We start from the raw sequence: 13,453 nt of genomic DNA on the forward strand, positions 1-13,453 counted from the left end.
AATTGAATTAATTAATAAATTACGGCAAAGTTTACAGAAGTGAAGTTTTGTGATGCAATGTCTTTAGTTATTATATTCCCGCTGTTTCTAGTTATCAATAATGTATCAAATGTGTTCGTTTATTTTGGTAAGCACAATATTTTGATTAGAGAGTGGGCATCCACAGCGGAGATGGAAGGGTACACGAGAGGGTGGCAGAATAAAAGTCGAACTTACCTTTCCCTTTGAGAATATGCAAGGTATTGACAAACGAAGCCATTACCAAATGTTAGTGGTTAGTTCCACACATATTAAAGGTAACAAATTTCAAAATTAACCAGATGGTTAAGATGGTTAGTGTAGTGGTGGTAATGATCCATGGTAAAAGCAGTTGTCAAACACTGTTAACAAGAAATATTAAACAACAAAAAATAAATAAAAGAAAAAAGAACAGCATGGTTGATTGAATAGCAGAGCTTGTTGTCGTTAACAAGAGGAGGAGGGTAATATGCTAGGGGTGGGGGAGGTAGAAGAAAAAACTAATAATAATGAAAACAGTTGCTTGGAGTTACATTAAAAAAAAATATACAATTTTTTGTGTGCTTTGTTTGCGTTTTTTTTTTTCTTTTCTTTTCTTTTTATGACGGACATAAGAATAATAAGTAGTTATGACCGGCGACTCCGGCCATTCTTTTCGTTATGACTGTTTTTGTGCATGTGCGCGTTTATTTATTTATTATTGTTATACATAATTTTTTTTTTCTTTTTAAATAAAGAACGCTTCCTCCCCCACACTCCTTTATGCCGCACGAAATGCACGCAGGAGTACTAGCCACATCACCGAAGCTTTATTCCTTTTAGCGCTGCTGCTGATACTGCGATCGTAAACGGACTGCAAATAAAACACGCTTTGATCACTATCACGATGATGATGATGATGATGATGATGATGTTTTTTTGTTTTTTTTAATTCAGTGCAAGTGCGCTTCACAAGAACGTATTTTGCACTTTGGAAATAAAGAAACGCTGAAAATACTTAAAAAAAAAAAAATTTAACTTGATTTTCCATTTTCTTTCTTTTTTAGTTTTAGCTTTCAGATGTCAGCCAAAACAACACTATCTTAACCAAATTAACCCTAGTTCTCTAAACAATATGGTTCAATTAATAATTTAATGGCCAAAAACAATAAACGTAATAACATAATCTAATCATTACAGTTATTGTTTTGGCTATCAAATTATTAATTGAACCAATTTGTTATAAGACTACAACTAATTTGGTTAAGATAATGGTGTTTCAATGGCAGACATTTCAAGACTAACAACTTCAATATAACCCCATCCTTTTATTAAAGGGTTTCAAACATTTTTTCTACAATAAAGAAACGGATTAAGTGATCTTGATTTTAAAGGACTTTAACGTTGGAATCCTTATGTTTATTTACTTTACTAGAGGAAAGAGATAGAGGGGCAGGGCCCAGGGGCACCTTAAAAATCATGACAATGCATGATATGAAGCTATATATATATATATATGTAGTGTGTGTGCGAGAGAGAGAGAGAGAGAGAGAGAGAGAATCAAAATGTGTTGGCAAGAAATCAACAAAATGCTCGATCGCAAATGTGAGAGCTAAAATACAAAAAAAAAAAGAAAAAATTATTTATTAAAAAAAAACTATATTTCAGACTTCAGGATTTCATTGCAGTGGATTGGCCTTTAAAAAAAGAGTTTTTAACCTGATCGATTCCGCACTGTCTGCAAAGCTCTAGCCTCTGTCACATCACAGCAGAGCAGCTGCACCCCTGTGTTCGTTTTCACAAGCGTAAAAGAACGCGCATGAGCGCATCTGAAGATATAAGTAGCAGCCGAAGGATAGATGGCTAGCGTAGGTATTAGCATCAACAGTAGTAGTAGCAGCAACAGCAGCAGAAGCAGCAGCAGCTGTTTTGAGCGCATTTGCAAATTGGTAAGTGTGCGCGAGCTTACATCATAAGAGAGACAGAGAGAGAGAGAAAAAAAAAACGGAAAAAAACGCACCACGTCGCAAAGTGCAGAAAGAAAAACGCAGTTCGGGTGAGAGGGACGTGTGGTCCCGTAGTGACGGTGAGAGACTTTTAAGCTGATGTTGAAACGGCAAGGTTTTGTTAATCTCATGGCAGACGAAAATGAACAGTTAGCAAAAAGCAAGAATCGAGCATTGTTTTTAAAATAATGGTAATAAATGCCTTTTGCTGAAACAGAAAAAAAAAAAACAAAAACAAAAAAGAACAGGGGGGAAAAAAAAACAGAAAAAAAAATCCGAGTCAGATTTATTTATTTTTGTTTGATTGTTTCTTTTTGACGATAACAGACGGTGTGGGGGTCCAAGTGAGGTTTGAACTCTAACAAACACGGTTTGAGCGTAACGGCCACGTTACACAAGTACTTTCCATGGAATGTGCTCCAATAAATTTATTGCATTTGTACCTCCTTTCCACGTAAATATTCCCGACTAGCAGCAAAATAACACCACTTTATAATAGAAGTTCCTCCCTGTTCTCACGACCGCACAAACATACAGAAGTTTAAATGTAATGTAAACAAATATCTTGCTGCTCAAATATCGCTCTCCACCAAAGTTACCCCTCAAAAAAAAAAAAAAAAATGTATCGCAAATGCTTTCGACAGAGGCGCCGAATCCTGACAAAATCGGTATCATTTTGAAACTCGACCCTTCGGACGACAAATATCGAAAAATTTGCCAAAAACTTTCATTCTTTCGCCATGAACTTGGCCATTTTGTACAAGGAGGGGTCGATTTTTTTCGCCGACATTTTAGAAAGTTATCGTCGCCGTTTGATTCACTTCGGTTAATTTCAACGATTTTGACTTCCGGTCACGTTATGGAGACACCGACTAAGACGTCAGATTTTCCTTCACTTTCTTTTCCGCCTTTGCGCCACAGGTTCGAGCCTGCTAGCCTACAACCACTTTTTTTTTTTTTACTCAACACACACCTCCAAACACCCAGGCAACGCCGGGTATCTAGACTAGTATTTATATAAAGGTCATTTATAGAAGAACTAAAGCAAATTAAGACATGGCATCATGTAGATCCACTGTTTATTAATCCAGTATTTTTATTTTTATACTTTTAATATTACATCGTGTTCTTATTTGCATCAGTGTAGTATAATGGAAGTTTTGTATTATATGATATTTCGGGGAAAAATCCTTCTTCAGATGTGTTCGCTTTTAATTTAAACATACATATGGGGGTTGTTGTAAATGTGAGTAGTTTTGCAGTAATTGAAATGGATCTGGAATTTACATTTATTTTGTTTTAAAATCTATTGTCATTCTTTAAACATTACAATGTAGGGTTAGTTCATATTCTAGCTATTTTTATTTTATTTATTTTATATTTTGTAAATAAACACAAAAATTACGGCTTGTTTAGTCATGCAAAAATTTAAAAAAAAATGTAAAATTATTTTATTTTTAAGCGTAATTTTACTCTAACGAACAAAATATTTGAAAACATGTAATATAAAATTAATTTTTCAATTATTTAGTCTACCATGCTCATATTAGTTGTTATTATATTTTATCTTTTATGGAAATCGCTGCAGACAAGGTGTGAAACCGCTTGATATAACGAGCTAACAAGAACGAAAAATGTTTATCGCAAAGTCAGCCTATTGATATTAGTCTTCAAAAGATTGAGGATCTATATAATGTTGCCTGGGCGGTCGAGTTTCAATCCTGGCTTGAAGTAGTTGCTGGTTTAGCCGCACTGAAGAGCTGTGATACAGCAAAACAGTACTGTATGTGGATGACTATAAATGCTCCCTATATTAGGTTGAGCATATTGGCGGGCAAAATAACAAACTGTACAAATTGAGCTTAGGCGTTTGGGCAATGTTTAAAACATTGTAATTTCGCATACTCATTTTAGCAGCAGCGAAATAGCGTAACTGTGAGAAGCGCTGACTGTCGTCTAGGCGGTCGAGTTTCAATCCTGGCTTGAGGTAGTTGCTGGTCTACCCGCACTGATAAGCTGTGATACAGCGAAACAGGACTATGTGAATTATATATATATATATATATATATATATATATATATATATATATATATATATATATGTAGTAGGAGTAAAACAGTCGACGGGAAGAGAGTTCCACAAGCCTGCAGTTCTTAAAAGAAGCTACTGGAATAGGAAGTTATATTACAAAAGGTATCAAAATATATTCAAAATGTTTAGGGGAATGTTTTGACCTTCTGCAAGTGCATATTTTTGAACTTGATAACCTGGATGGAAAATGATGTACTACATAAAACCGGCAAATTTACCCCCCCCCCAAGGAAAGAAAACTGCTCACAAAATTTTGTTTCAATTTATTAAAGAGCGCAGTTTTATTTTATTTATTATTTTTTTCTTTTTCTTTTCTTCCTTTGAACTGTAGGTAGATGAGATTCGGAAAGAAAACAAACAAAAAAAAAAAATGAAGAAAAACTTGTGCAAAATAAAATGAACGCGAAGTGTGAGCGACAAGGAATCATAGTTCACTTACACAACTGAAGAAAACGTACATTTATTTTGGTTCTATTGTTGCAAATCTGCACTACCCCCCCTCCCACACACACACGCACAAAGAAATTCACCTTGTTTTTTTGTTTTTTGTTTTTTTTTGGCGATTACGTATGACTACCCTGAAAAACTTGGCGTAAACAAAAATAAAATTTAAAAAAAAAACAATTGTTTAAAATTTAGCGTAGGGGATCAGTTTTGCAATTTGGTCATGCAAGATCAGAGTGTAGTATCTGTTCTTCAGATGCTGCACTTCCATTTCTTCTTCTCTTTCGGTGGAGGAGAAATCCTTCACGACTGAGACAATTTTTATTTTTGTACCTTTTCTCCACGTTAAAAAACGACCATGGTGTCTAACTCTGTCCCGTGGGGAGGCATAGTAAATAGGTAGACTATTGGGACGAAATTTCGGAAATCTTAACACTGAATTTCACATCAAAACAATGGTATCTACGTATTCCTCGTATTTTTTAAGATGATTATATAAAAAAATTACGAAAATCGATAAGGTAGAAAATTATTAATTAAAGAAAATAAAAAATAGAATTTGATGAAAACGATTGTAAGACACAGGAGAGTTCAAAAGGGTGGTACTTTTCCGTTTCGATTTAAGCAAGATAGCGGCAGGTAATTCCGACCACATAATTTGGAAGCTACCATTGTAATCTATTAGAATTGAAAACGAAAAAAAAAAACAAAAAAAAACCGTTGAAACCATTGTTTTTTTTTTTTTTTTTAATCTGAAAACTCCATTTATCAACTACAAAATCTCGTTCCACTAGTGTAGAAGCGCAAAAAATTTAATGTAAATGATCACCTATTTTTCATCGTAGCGTTTTAGAGTAGTTTACAAACCTATAGGAGATAAATCTTGGTCGCTTTTTAATGTGGACGAAGCTACTTTTTTTTAGGCGAAAAGGTAAGCGATAAAAAATTTTTCATTAGCGCTAAAAACTTAGAATCACCCGGAAATTGTGTCATTTTACGTTAAAATTAAGCAACTTATAAAGATCGCGACCATGGAAGAACATAAGGAAAAAATGTTTTATGTAGTAGTTTTCTTTATCTATTATTCAATGAGGTATCATTCCTATGTAAATTCCAATTAGTATTATGCCTCTAAAATTGAGAAAAACACGTTTGAAAAGAGTCAATATGTTATGTGAGAGAAGCTGAAACAAAATAAAATGGCCACTGAATTTGAACTGATGTCGTGTTTATCTAACAACGAAATTAGAATTTTAACTCTAAATGATTTCTCATTTAATAATATTTATCGATAATATAAATTAATATTTAATAGAAACAGCATAAAAATACCTTTAATGTCTAATAAACAAACGTTTTTCTTTTTTCGTGTTCTTTTATGGCCCCTATCTTTATATAGTATATAAATTAATATAAAAAAAATGACTTTCTTCTAAATAACTGTCTTTTTTTTTTCGCAAAGTTTTTCAGTGTTCGAATGGAATCGTCTAAAATAAAATAAAAAAAATTTAAAAAAAAGAAAAAAAGTAGAATCTCCTGGTGGTAGAGATCGATTTAGCTGAGGGTGTTAATCTGAAAACCTAAATTGATCGACTATTTGGATTTTTTAAATTTTTTTCTTTTTTTTCGTTGCTTTTAATCAAATAATTAACATTTTTAGTTATTAAAAAAATGTTAATTTCTCTAATGTTACTTCTTTAAAGCTTAACAAAAAAACTAAAAAAAATGGAAACTCATATTCCTAAAATGCAGTTGAAATGTACGCTTTTTTCCACGAAAGAAAAAAAAAACTTCCTTTGTTGCAACTAAGCTTTAAAAAAAAAAGAAAACGACGCTCATTCTACTTACAACAATAGGACCTCCCACCACCATCACAACCTTCGTTGTTTCTTTTCCTTTTTTTTTTAATTGAAGGGGATGACGCGCGACAGCGCGCCGCGTGTGTGTGTGTGTGTGTGTGTGTGTGTGTGTGTGTGTGTGGAGCGATAATTACTTCAATTTCGTCAAGCCGGTGCCCCATCGCTCTCTGCTACTATGCAGAATTTAAGGATCGAACGAATTAATAACGGGGCTAAATTTCAAGACTACAGTAGAGACGGCCCCCTTCGGGCTAGGATCAAAGTCTCTACCTCAGTCAGAAGGAAGTGATACCTCCTTGACTTGGGCAACATTTTTTTTTTTTTTAATAATTATTTTTGCTCCCAATCCGGAATGAACCTTTTTGAGAGGATGATGACAAGTGGGGTGGGGTGGGGATTTCACTACGTTAAAAATTGACCTTTTGTTTGACTTAGGCGGTGGGAGGGGGGGGGCAAACAGAAGAGCTGGAAATACTAATGAAAATGTGTGTGAAGTAAACAATCGTAAATTACTTATAGTTTTAATTTTCTTATTTTGTTTTTGCTGAGGATGAGGCATTCTACAGGATGCCAGTCATTCAACATTCATCCACTTTTTTAGTGGATGGAGGGGATAGTGAATGTATAATGTATAGTCACTTAGTCGTTCATTATTTACCGCGATTTTTTTTTTTTTTTTTTTTGCATTATTCGCAAGCAACTTATTTTACCCCTTCAAGAGGTTAAACACGAGGTCAGGTGTGGTTACGAAAAGTAGGATTAGCACGCTCTGGCATAAAAATGCTTCAGCATGCCCATGAGCGTTCCCCGGTAGGGGCGTCTCAGGCGATTAGTAAGAAACTAACCGCTTCTCAAAGAGAAGGTAAAGCCTGGGAGTGTGAATTTCTTGAAACTGAACAGGACTGTGCATCAGCTTGACATATAAATAATATAAAATCACTGGCGAACTGATTGTTAAAGACGTATGTAACGTGGTCGTTACACTCGAACCGTGTCGTTACATTTCGGCCATTTAGACCCACACGTCGTCTAGTACTTCATTGCAAAAAAAAAAATAATAATAATAATAATAAATAAATAAATAAAAATGAAAACCAGAATCGGCATTTTTAAAGTTCAAATGAAATGCATTTATCGTGGTTTTTCCAACAATAAAGCATTCATTATCTTTCAAAAAGTTTATTTAGTCACACGTCCATCTTCCTCGGCTGAAACTTGCTTCACTCTCGGACCACATGCTGTCCTTTTCTCTTTTTTTCCCCCATGACGTAAGTGCGTGCACACCTGCTTAATTTGCATATTTGTTAAGACGTCTGCTGCTGCTAATATTTTCGCTAGTCAGCTATTCTACGGCTCCTGCTGATTTTCTCACACACGCATGCCATATACGTGCTGCTCTGTTACACGTATCCCTGATTGGTACGACTAGAAATAAGTTTGTTCGACTTATGTTTTACTAAAATCATGATTTATTTTATTTTCTTGACTTAAAACAAAATTTTTAAAATTAGTCTTATGCATATTAATTTTTTTTTTTTATGTTCACCCCAAACAACGGCATATCGCCACTTGGACGTAATGGGCTACTATTTGGGGTCATGCCTAGGAAAGATTAACAAGACATTTGTTTATGCTACATTTAAACTTCTGCATATCAGTACAGCCAGGGAAGCAGGCAGCAGGAAGGGAATTCCACAGTCTAGCTGTTCGAGAATAGAAAGCTTTCTGGCATTTAGGGACATTAATAGTAAAGGGGTGAGATCTTATTGCTAAGTGGGTTTGTCGGGGACATGTACATCGAGGGGGTACAAGTGAAAGGAGTTCATCAGAACTTTTTAGACCCTTTCTTTCACAGACGTGATGGTGCTAGTCTCAGTCTTTTTTTTTATAAATACTATTATGGCATGCTTTCTTCAGAATTTTTTGATCTATTTCCTGTTTCCTTTGTTCCAACTCGTTTGACTCGTTAGTCTAGTGGTCAGCATCAATTCGCTATTTTGATACTTCCTGATTTTTCTTATTCTAAAAGTAAAAAGAGTTCATCAGAACACATTCCATTAAAATATTTGTAAAGCAGGCACAGTGATGCCACAAAATATAAAATAAATAAAATAAAATGAAATAACACAGATCAATATTTGGCATATGAGTCCGATGAAGCAAATTGTATTTTTTTTTTTTACCTCTGATTGAAAAAAGCTATTCCGGTCAATGAAATGGGGGAGCAAATCTCACTTTACACTGTATGGGAGTGATGTTGAGAAGCATATCACCGTAAATAATTAGCGAGCATTTATTGGGAAATTACCGTTAAACTTTTTATGGAATAATTCTGATTTAAAAGTCCTTTATTTTATTTGATTCCTTTAATTGCAATAACTTGAAATTGAACTATTCATTGACCCCCCCCCATTCCTTTGCCCTCTGTGAGGAGCAAGGAATAATTAATGCATGATTATGATATGGATTTTTTATAAATTATGTCTAGCCACAACCCCCACCCCAACAAACAAAAAATGATAAGAGGACAGGGGCGTGTCTGTGAGTAACTTAAGTTGCATTCAATATTCATGACACATTGGTAGTGAGGTCATTAAAATATTTCTTCACGTTTTATTATTTTTCAAGATATCCCTAATCGATTAGCCGGTTGATCTTAAAACGATATCAATAGTCCCTTATCACAAGAAATGGTGTTCACACACAAATACATTTAAATGTAACGATGCCGTAACACTTTACTTTAATAATTCATAAAAATAACACTTTACTTTAGTAATTCATAAAAATATAACTTTACTTTAGTAATTCATAAAATAACACTTTACTTTAGTAATTCATAAAATAACACTTTACTTTAGTAATTCATAAAAATAAAAATTTACTTTAGTAATTCATAAAAATAAATCTTTACTTTAGTAATTCATAAAAATAAAAATTTACTTTAGTAATTCATAAAAATAAAAATTTTCTTTAGTAATTCATAAAAATAAAACTTTACTTTAGTAATTCATAAAAATAAAAATTTACTTTAGTAATTCATATAAATAAAAATTTACTGTAGTAATTCATAAAAATAAAACTTTACTTTAGTAATTCATAAAAATAAAAATTTACTTTAGTAATTCATAAAAATAAAAATTTTCTTTAGTAATTCATAAAAATAAAAATTGACTTTAGTAATTCATAAAAATAAAAATTTACTTTAGTAATTCATAAAAATAAAAATTTACTTTAGTAATTCATAAAAATAAAAATTTACTTTAGTAATTCATAAAATAAAAATTTATTTTAATAATTCATATAAATAAAAATTTACTTTAATAATTCATAAAAATAAAAATCTACTTTAGTAATTCATGAAAATAAAAATTTACTTTAGTAATTCATAAAAATAAAAATTTTCTTTAGTAATTCATAAAAATAAAAATTTACTTTAGTAATTCATAAAAATAAAAATTTATTTTAATAATTCATAAAAATAAAAATCTACTTTAGTAATTCATAAAAATAAAAATTTACTTTAATAATTCATAAAAATAAAAATTTACTTTAGTAATTCATATAAATAAAAATTTACTTTAATAATTCATAAAAATAAAACTGGTAAGAAATAAATAAAAATACGGTTTAATATTTTTTATTAATTTTTTAACAAAAACATTTATTATCGTTAATCTCTCATTTCAACATCACTTAAAAAGGCTCTTATTACCACAAGTCCATCTAACATGGACGGCATTTCTTTTTTCGTTCAACAGCATGCTGGCCACAGCTGGCCCATTCTCGCCTTCATGTTACACATCCATTTTCTTTGACGCAGACTTTTCTTCTCCCACCACTCGGTGCATTTTTTTCTCCTTTTTTTCCTTTTTCTTCTCGTGCACACTTTCTAATTTGCATATGCACGGTTTTCGGCTACTGCTGCTGCTAATCTCTTTGCAAGCCAGCCATCCTTTGCTGCTGCTGCTATTTTCCCATGCCCTCATATGCACTAGGTTACATGAATGCAACCACTTTTCCATTTTTATTTATTATTTCTTTATCAAGACGCACATTCGTGAACAAACTATAAATGTTATAGGAACATAGGTAAAAACCTAACTTCACAAATAAAATCTGCAGACCAAAACGAGTCAGGAACGCAGAATCCAGAATATATCTTGAGAACAGGTGCGAGGATCTCAACTAGCCATTTGCCTAATTACTACTGGGCAGAACTTACCACATCTCCCATAGGAACATTTTTCTTATAGGCTTTGAGTAACCTATACATCCTGGGATATTGGGAATCCACTGGACATATCCTATCATAGGTCTTTTCGGAAAGGCATTCTATTTTGAATGGCCCAGTTTGAGAAAGCAATATTGTAGTTTGGTTTGTTAGTGGGGCAGATTGCTGAAACAATCTTTCACTTGGTGATAAAAGCACCAAAATTGAAATTTGTTCAGTTTGTTTCTGCAGCCATCTTGAATTTTCTAACGTGGCTAACGTTCTTTTCTTAAAATGTATGTTCTGACCGTCATTTGTGCCAATTTTGGTGCTTGTATCACTAAGTGAAAGATTCTCATGGAATATTGAGATAACCTGCCCCACTATCTGTCTTGAGTGTCTTATCATTAATATTGGCATTACCGAAATGCTCGAATTGTGTAGCATCACCAAGTATGTCATCATTTTTCTAATATAATTGATGTGGTCAAGAACAACGACTCCTGAGCCCTTGTCTGTCTGATTTTGTAATATAAATGTCCTTATTGAATTTCATGGCTTTAGTAGTCTTAAAATGGTTGACTTGCAGTATAAAGGATTTCAAGTCAAGAGAACTGCAGACGAAACTGTCAGCAAGATCAACAAGAAGTTCTCTTAGTCATACTGCATCTTCAGATGAAGAGGGCACGTGTCTCTTAAGCTGTTGGCATTTCAAATTCAGCAAACACTTCTTCTTTATTAATAAGTGAAGGAAGTGAACCAAAATCAAGGCCACGTGAGAGGACAACTTTTTTGTTTTACTAGTAGCCTCACTTAAGAACCCCCTTTTTGTTTCCATTCATAACACTGCACATTACCTTTTTTTTTTATTTACTTTTTTCTTTTTATAATCTACAAGTACAAAATCCTATTCTTTGACCTGTAAAGGTTCGTATTCAGATTATAGAATTCTGTCACGTATGTTTTGGTTGTTTATTTCAAAAGAAATTTTTTTAGTTTTGTCTAATCTTTCTGATTTTTATTTCGTTATCCACTAAACCATTCTTTTTGCCTAAACATTTTAGTGCACAAATAACAATGACTATGCACATCGTCACAGTAATAAGTCGTCATCCTTTGACTCAAAACATTACGTCATAACCACATTGACCGGTTCTCATTAGATCGATGAAGTTAAGCAACGTCAAGCCTGGTCAGTACCAGGTGCTGTATATAGGAAGAGATCGACACCTCCCTGCAAAGAACTGCTTAAATGTAACGTTGTAATTTTCCCCAAACCGGAACACACATGAGACTAGGGGCTGCTAGTGAATTTGATATTCTCTAGACATTTCCCCAGTTCAACCTGCCAAGGTGTAAATGCTGCTGGCTAAACAAAGAACATTGTATAAAAGAAAAAATTAATCAGGTAGAAATCTAATTAGGTTTTTTTTTCGTATTACACCGTCTATCTGCTCAGTTTATATTAATTACTACACCTATCAACAATGATGTATCTAATACAAAAGATTTTTTTCAAAGTAACGTTTCCAAATTTAAAAAAAAAAACATGTCTACAATATTCTTTTCTATGGCCATCTTGGAGTCTACATAATAACACACTCTCTACAATTCTAAGTTTTAATTTTATAAACAACTAGCAGGCCGCCCGGCGTTGCCCAATCGTAAAATACGCATAAATATTATCTATATATTAATACGCTAATTCACTTCAACCGTTATCATCCTGAACACCCTTTAAAATAAAAATGGAATCTTCCAAATCGCACCAAGCGTTATCATACTGAATCCTCTCAGTATGAAAATGGAATATTCTAAAATGCCCAATAAACATTGTTTCAAATAGATAAGTTATCGCCAGCTTATGTCTAGCTGGTGCAGATCACAATCTTAATAAGTTAGTTATCGCCAGCCAGTGTATGGTGAGCGCAGATCACAATACTAATAAGTTATTTATTGCCAGCCAGTGTATGGTGAGTGCAGGTGGCAATACTAATAAGTTATTTATCCCCAGCCAGTTTATAATGGGCACAGATCACAATACTAATAAGTTAATTATCATCAGCAAGTGTTCGGTCAATGCAGGTCACAATAAAAAGTTATTTATCCCCAGCCAGTGTCTGGTTGGTGCAGATCAAAATACTAATGTTATTTATCGCCAGCCAGTGTCTTAGTTCTATTTCTTGTAATAATATATCTCAAGCAGTTATCCATATTTGTCTACAAAAATACTTTTTTTTTTTTTAATCATGGTCTGATCGGAACTAATATCACACTGATTATTCTATTGAAGGACATTCTAGTGTTTTCTTATGCGATGATGTTTTCAACTTCCGTGGAAATTCCACAGGTTCTGCTAGTATTTGAATTCATACAGAAACTGAGAAATGTGCATGTGAGTATTATGTTATTTTCTAAACATTTCACTTCTTGTAATTAAAAAAAAATACTCGAGCCGAGATCAAAACCAAAGCCTAAAAACAGTGAGTCAAGTACGATAACAATTAGACCAGCTTGACACGACTTTACTAAGTGTTCTAAAACCTACTTATTCTTAACAAAGTTGTCATGTTTCACAGCCGCGCATGTGCATTCATGAAACAGTTGACAAATAGATAAAAATCTGATTATTCCCAATTTTTCAATTTTGACCTCTTTGAAACCCTTTTTCCGGATGAAAACTGATCAAAAAGTTTTCCCCATATCTGAATGCTCTGTATACCAAATTTTAAGTTTGTAAATCAAAAATTCGTTGAGTGTATAGGTTGAGAAGTGTCCTTACACACACACATACACACACAAACATTTTTATAGATATATAGATTATGTACTATTTTTTATT

The 13,453-nt window shown here is 33.1% G+C and overlaps 1 protein-coding gene across 6 annotated transcripts in view; it reads right to left on the reverse strand.

Moving 5' to 3' along the window:
• Nucleotides 1–13,453, reverse strand: part of LOC145241334 (dystrophin-like) — a 1,936,823-nt gene that overhangs the window by 1,777,997 nt on the left and 145,373 nt on the right. Inside the window, exon 1 of one of the 6 annotated variants that reach the window (XM_080104175.1) lies at nucleotides 217–873. The exons of the other annotated variants lie outside the window; for them this stretch is intronic. Coding sequence (XP_079960301.1) covers nucleotides 217–259 — 43 coding nt within the window. The 5' untranslated portion in view covers nucleotides 260–873. Of the gene's footprint in view, nucleotides 1–216; nucleotides 874–13,453 lie in introns of those variants that run through there. 6 annotated transcript variants of the gene reach the window in all.

Source organism: Euprymna scolopes, chromosome 20, assembly GCF_053919585.1.
Source record: "Euprymna scolopes isolate OS-2025 chromosome 20, ASM5391958v1, whole genome shotgun sequence".
NCBI classification, from domain to species: Eukaryota; Metazoa; Mollusca; class Cephalopoda; order Sepiida; family Sepiolidae; genus Euprymna; species Euprymna scolopes.